The sequence below is a fragment of the Convolutriloba macropyga genome, chromosome 1, assembly GCF_964194025.1.
Source record: "Convolutriloba macropyga chromosome 1, txConMacr16.3, whole genome shotgun sequence".
In the NCBI taxonomy this organism is placed as follows: Eukaryota; Metazoa; Xenacoelomorpha; order Acoela; family Convolutidae; genus Convolutriloba; species Convolutriloba macropyga.
Window position 1 is genome coordinate 46,782,033 of NC_134468.1, and position 7,191 is coordinate 46,789,223.

The 7,191-nt window shown below is 32.9% G+C and overlaps 1 protein-coding gene across 1 annotated transcript in view; it reads left to right on the forward strand.

The window, feature by feature from the left end:
• The window catches only part of LOC142349569 (uncharacterized), a 38,145-nt gene extending 31,448 nt beyond the window's left edge, over nt 1-6,697 (forward strand). The window contains exons 3-4 of the mRNA XM_075401218.1: nt 4,884-4,975; nt 6,227-6,697. Coding sequence (XP_075257333.1) covers nt 4,884-4,975; nt 6,227-6,466 — 332 coding nt within the window. The 3' untranslated portion in view covers nt 6,467-6,697. The remainder of the gene's footprint in view (nt 1-4,883; nt 4,976-6,226) is intronic.
• Nucleotides 6,698-7,191: the final 494 nt, after the last annotated feature.

Sequence of the window (7,191 nt, forward strand, 5' to 3'; positions counted from 1 at the left end):
TCCAACAATATTGACTCAATAAAAAACACTTGTTGTTCCGACCCTCTTGAGGGGGGAGGAACTATATACTCAAATGGGTTTTTTTTTGTTCCGTGAATTTTCGCCGCTCGATATATTCATCGTAGAGAGTTGAGACTGGTATCATTAGAAAGCTCGTCCAGCGTAGAATATGAAATTAAAAAGATTTTTTTAATTTTCGTTTTCTACTGGGAGTTATCGAGGTTTAAACTTCTGAGAAAAGAAGAGTGAATTCACGTTGTTTTTATTCACATTTTCCGGAATTTTTGCCTAAACTTTCGTCAATTTTGCTAAAATTTGTTATGATTTTTAAGAATAGTGTCGTTGATTTTATTTTTGAAGACGAACAAGCATTGTTGATTGTTTTGATTTAATTTTTTTGGTCCAAAAGTCTGGATAAACATTTCAAAATTTAGCCTTTTTCATCAAAAACAGCACGAAATAAGCTACTTTAGTCCACTTTGATTAAATTTGCCGACAGTACACCCCCAAACAACACTCTTACAATCTTTGTAGACTCAGAGGGGGGCTATTTCTACTTCAGACTCCGCTGAGAGTGCCCTGTAGTTAAAACTTTGCCGTTTTTTGCTAACTTTACTCATTGATTATCAAAAATGCAGAATTTATTTTGAGTTTTCAACTAACAAATTATCTATATCTACAACATTCGAAAAATCAATTGTTCCTAACGGACAATAAGTATTAGCAGGAATAGTTTTGGGCCATTCTTAGACTGTTACAATCCAAAAAAAATCGGGTTGTAATCAGTCGGTCTTTTTTTTTTAAAAAAAAAGACTTTTTTTTAATAATAAAGAACAGAACATATCAAATCAAAGCTCAGGAGTGATAGGTCCAACCAATTCACTTGCTAAGCAGCTCCAAGCTAATGCATTTAGTTTTTTAATTGAAAGTTTATGGTCGTTTCTTTATTTAAAAATAATTGACTTTTCAATAAATAATGGCTTAATTAACTTTCCCTCTATATTTTTCTTAATTTGTTCGTTTTCCAGCTGAGTGTCAGCAAAAAAAGACTGCATCTTCTTTCTACTGAGTTAACATTTATTCTCGGTTGCAGTTTTAAGCCTGAAATTATTGTTTTCTGGCTTTGATACTACAAGATTTTAGATTTTTGTTTGTTTTGATATTTGCCAGTTTTCACGTTTTCTAACTTTGTCACAATATCACATTATTGACAGTTGTCATGTTACCTTATTAGCATTCAGAATAAGACATATTTGAACATATTAAAATCCTGAAAGATATACATCATCGTTTTAACGGCCTCGACGCCTCTTTCTTGAAGAAATCAATTGAATTTTTTAATTTTTTCTTCGACTGTCATTTATACTTTGTCGTTTCGGTCGTATGAAATTTCCTGTATAGTGATAGCTTTCATTGGTTTTTCATGGAAAAAAGAAGAACCGATGTTCTGATATTAGTAGATAGCTGATGGCTTTCATGACTTTGAAAACAATCGTTTTCCAAAATTAAAAAAAAAACTTTTTAACTTAGCAATTTTGTTCTTTTTATGTTTCTTTTTGTTACCTAATCTCGTTAGTTAATTACAGGTCAAATATGACATTATGGGTGTCAAGGGAATAAAAGGGATTGGTGTCCCAAATTTTTTTTAAAAGAATTTGTTATGACCTTGCTGGCTTCGACACCGGTTTTTCACAAAAAAAAGTAAATTAATTTGATTTTTGTCATATTTGACGTTCTTTTTGTAGATGCAAGAAATATTCTGGATAATTACAGGTCTCGAGGGCTTCTTTTTCATGAATAAACGACCCTATTTAAATAGCTCTTTTCGTAATTAATGCCTTTCATGACATTGAATGTAATTTTGTTTCGAAAAAGAAAGTTAAAGTATTACATACTTTAGCACTTCGCTTTTTTGTCTACTTGTTACCTAGTCTTACTAATGAAAGGCCACGTGCTACATTATAGCTGTTTCAAGAATGCGCAATCAAATATATTTTGAGTGCCAAAATTTGGCTTGACGGTTTTGACAGCGTTTTCTGGCAAGTTTCAATTGAAATTTTGTTTGTTCTTTGTTGTTCTTTTTAGCCGCTTTAAAAAATGAATAAGGACAGGTCCTAATGCCCTTCAATAGAAGCGGTGGTAATGGTAAATTTGTGGTAATATTAATTGATTCCTAATGGTTTTTATTACTTTGAAGTTAACTGTTTCAAAAAAAATAGGTTAATTTTTTTACTTTACTGTTTTTGTTCTTTTTATGTTTCTTTTTGATACCTAATCTCGTTAGTTAATTACAGGTCAAATATGACATTATGGGTGTCAAGGGAATAAAAGGGATTGGTGTCCCAAAATTTTTTAAAAAGAATTTAATATGACCTTGCTGGCTTCGACACCGGTTTTTCACAAAAAAAAAGTAAATTAATTTGATTTCTGTCATATTTGACGTTCTTTTTGTAGATGCAAGAAATATTCTGGATAATTACAGATCTCGAGGGCTTCTTTTTCATGAATAAACGACCCTATTTAAATAGCTCTTTTCGTAATTAATGCCTTTCATGACATTGAATGAAATTTTGTTTCGAAAAAAAAGTTAAAAGTATTACATACTTTAGCACTTCGCTTTTTTGTCTACTTGTTACCTAGTCTTACTAATGAATGGCCAAGTACTACATTATAGTTGTTTCAAGAATGCGCAATCAAATATATTTTGAGTGCCAAAATTTGGCTTGACGGTTTTGACAGCGTTTTCTGGCAAGTTTCAATTGAAGTTTTGTTTGTTCTTTGTTGTTCTTTTTAGCCGCTTTAAAAAATGAATAAGGACAGGTCCTAATGCCCTTCTATAGAAGCGGTAGTAATCGTAAATTTGTGGTAAAATTAATTGATTCCTAAAGGTATTTATTACTTTGAAGTTAACTGTTTCAAAAAAATAAGTTAATTATTTTACTTTACTGTTTTTGTTCTTTTTATGTTTCTTTTTGTTACCTAATCTCGTTAGTTAATTACAGGTCAAATATGACATTATGGGTGTCAAGGGAATAAAAGGGATTTGTGTCCCAAAATTTTTTTTATAAGAATTTATGACCTTCTGGCTTCGACACCGGTTTTTCACAAAAAAAAGTAAATTAATTTGATTTTTGTCATATTTGACGTTCTTTTTGAAGATGCAAGAAATATTCCGGATAATTAAAGGTCTCGAGGGCTTATTTTTCATGATTAAACGACCCTATTTAAATAGCTCTTTTCGTAATTAATGCCTTTCATGACATTGAATGTAATTTTGTTTCGAAAAAAGAAGTTAAAAGTATTACATACTTTAGCACTTCGCTTTTTTGTCTACTTGTTACCTAGTCTTACTAATGAATGGCCACGTACTACATTATAGCTGTTTCAAGAATGCGCAATCAAATATCTTTTGAGTGCCAAAATTTGGCTTGACGGTTTTGACAGCGTTTTCTGGCAAGTTTCAATTGAAGTTTTGTTTGTTCTTTGTTGTTCTTTTTAGCCGCTTTAAAAAATGAATAAGGACAGGTCCTAATGCCCTTCTATAGAAGCGGTAGTAATCGTAAATTTGTGGTAATATTAATTGATTCCTAATGGTATTTATTACTTTGAAGTCAACTGTTTCAAAAAAATAAGTTAATTTTTTTACTTTACTGTTTTTGTTCTTTTTATGTTTCTTTTTGTTACCTAATCTCGTTAGTTAATTACAGGTCAAATATGACATTATGGGTGTCAAGGGAATAAAAGGGATTGGTGTCCCAAAACTTTTTTTAAAGAATTTGTTATGACCTTGCTGGCTTCGACACCGGTTTTTCACAAAAAAAAGTAAATTAATTTGATTTTTGTCATATTTGACGTTCTTTTTGTAGATGCAAGAAATATTCTGGATAATAACAGATCCTCGAGGGCTTCTTTTTCATACATAAACGACCCTATTTAAATAGCTCTTTTCGTAATTAATGCCTTTCATGACATTGAATGTAATTTTGTTTCGAAAAAAAGTTAAAAGTATTACATACTTTAGCACTTCGCTTTTTTGTCTACTTGTTACCTAGTCTTACTAATGAATGGCCACGTACTACATTATAGCTGTTTCAAGAATGCGCAATCAAATATCTTTTGAGTGCCAAAATTTGGCTTGACGGTTTTGACAGCGTTTTCTGGCAAGTTTCAATTGAAGTTTTGTTTGTTCTTTGTTGTTCTTTTTAGCCACTTTAAAAAATGAATAAGGACAGGTCCTAATGCCCTTCTATAGAAGCGGTAGTAATCGTAAATTTGTGGTAATATTAATTGATTCCTAATGGTATTTATTACTTTGAAGTTAACTGTGTCATAAAAAATAAGTTAATTTTTTTACTTTACTGTTTTTGTTCTTTTTTGTATAACTGTTACCAAACCTTTTTATGGACTGGTCGCATATGTTTTCTGGTGATTTATAAGTTATTTTTGTTTACTTTTAGGTTTATGTTGACTTTGTTATTAAATTTAGTTTTTAAGAGGGACAAAAATTTTTTGATGTAATTAATGTTTGTTGTTGTTGTTGTTGTTTGATTTTGCTGTTCGTCTTGACTCGCTTTCTTAATATTGACATATTACAGCCATCTAATGCATCAATTTTTACTCCACTGAGTTATTTGCTTTGGAGGCTATCTTATCGTTCATACAGAATTTTTTGAAAAAGAGTTGGGCTTTTTTGGGATTCGCAAAAAATAATTTTTGGGTTTTTCTATCTGTTCCTCATTTGGTAGACAATTATGCCAAAATTGTGGATGGGCGGGGTCGGAACCTTATGTGCCATCGCACATTACCGAGCCGCCTTGTTAGCATTAATTTACAAACTCCCCAAATAAGTTTGGAGGTTGGAAGAATTAAAATTTGTTTTTCAGTCTTTCCAGAGAGTGACACAAAGTTGCGAAAACGCTGGACAGCGTCTTCCTATTTGACCTCCAAAATAAATAAATGCACAGATTTGAAATTGGTCAGCTCAACTAGCGCTTTATCAAAACGGATGTTCATGAATTCTCTCATCTCAGTTCCGAAAAACTTTATGTTAATCTACAGGCGGTACGAAAAATACATTTTAAACAGAATTTTTGTTTGTTAAGAGATGAAGTGCCAAAAAGTAAAAAGTTGTGAAAATACTTTTGGACAGAAAATCGTCTGAGTTGGACATATAGGTGAACCTCCATGTCGCTGAAAACATTTTGGTCTGGTATTTCGAATTCATTGTAAACATGATTTCGTAGATGGCGACCAAAGTTGATTAGGCCTTAATTGTACCAGCTGGGGGAATGTAACAATTTCTGAAATGAACACAAGTTAACCCTGTGTCTTCTAGTTGAATAAAATTTAAACAAATTTGGATTAATTTGATTGACTGTTGCTGTCTAATTTCAATTCATTCGTTCATTCATTCATTCAATGAAGAATGAAAAAGAAAGCAACATTAATTTGGTCTGCATAATACTGATGCTCCTTCTTAGTCTTTATATTCTTTTCTCCTCATCAACTTGAATATTGGGAAGTCCTCTAAAAACGGTCTCTACAGTCGTTCTTTGCTACAACTTCGGAGGACTGGCTATTTTATGTGGCTGCACCTCTGGTTTTGATCAGATTATCCACACTCTGGCAAATGCTCTGTTTAGACGATTTTGTGAAATCGGTTTGGTGAGTTCTAAGTTGGTCAAGAAATGTTTTCATTAGTGCAATGAACAGATATCAACACTAGGTGTCAATTCGGGATCACGTCCAAAATTGAGGTTAACCTGAGCACCTAAACAACTCTGATCAGATCGACTTGGGTCCTGCACAGGTTGTGCACAACGCGACCCAGTGAAAAAGCCTGGAAGTTTTTCTATGGTCTCATCAAGACCCGGTTTAGATTCTGGCCGATCTGATCAGAGCCTTGCCTACTGTTCTCTGGAGAGTCTGATCAGAGCGCAGTCTAGAGTCTGGATAGACTGGTGGTATATTCTGGAAAGTCTGAACAGAGCCTTTCCAGAGAATGGGCGCGGTGTTAACAGGAAATTTTCCAGAGTGTGGATAGTCTGATAAGAACCAGAGGTGCAGCCACATAAAACAGCCAGTCCTCCAAAGTAGTAACAAAGAACGACTGAAGAGACCGTTTTTTGAAGACTTCCTAAAATTCATGTTGATGAAGAGAAAAGAATATAATAAATTTCACAGAATTGTAAAGCGCTAGTTGACCTATTTTTGATTTTTAAAAAAGGATGAGAGCGCTGACTTGTTTGAGAATTTCTCACTGTCCTGGACATGGCTTGCGTACGATAATGGCAAGAGGCATGCTATTTTGGATTCTGATGACATCGAATCTGCGTTTCTTTTTTGGTGGCGAATATATGCTAAGCGAGCGGGTGAATACTACGTCAAATCATGGCCAATCGACATCTCTATTCAAAAGAAGGATAGAACGTCGTCTCCTGATCCAAATTTGCACCAGTGTGATTAGAGAAGACTTAAATAACTCTATTGATATTTTCCAATGGTATTTGAGAATGGTGTTTTTGAGCATGGTTGTTTGGCATGACTATCAATCAATCAAAAACTGAAACTACCTAAAAACGAGTTATTCAAATTAATTTCAACAGAGAATGAGTTAAAATTCAAATATAGTAAAAATCACAAAAACTAATAGACATAACAATTGATTTGTTTTAAAAAATAAACAGCAAGCGCAAAATTTCGAGAAAACTATTTTCATCCGTGAATTCTTATTTCTTTTCAGATTGGACTCTAATAATTATTGAAGGTGCCGGTTGAAAAAAAGAGCAGAAAGTTACTGACTGTGAGACAGGACGTATCTCTGGGGAGATTTTCTTTTTGTTCCAGCCCTTTTTATTCAGGGGTTAGGAACTTTGTACTGCTCTGGCTTTTTTATTAAATCAAATTTGGCCCAATCGATATAATTTCCGCAGAGATACACAAAAAGGTACCGATGAAAAGCTTTGAAAGAACTGAAAGAATTCTTGAGAAATTAATTCAATTTTCTTGCTTTTTGCGGACAAGTGAAAAGCTCAGAACTGTCGAAATTTTTCACGTACCTTGACACAATATAGCTTAAAATTGTCCAAAATTAAAATAATTTAGCCTACAAGTCTTTTTCTACGTTATAGATAAAAATGTTTGGTTGTTTTACTGGATTCCAAGAAAAAAAACAAAAACTTCAATTGAGAG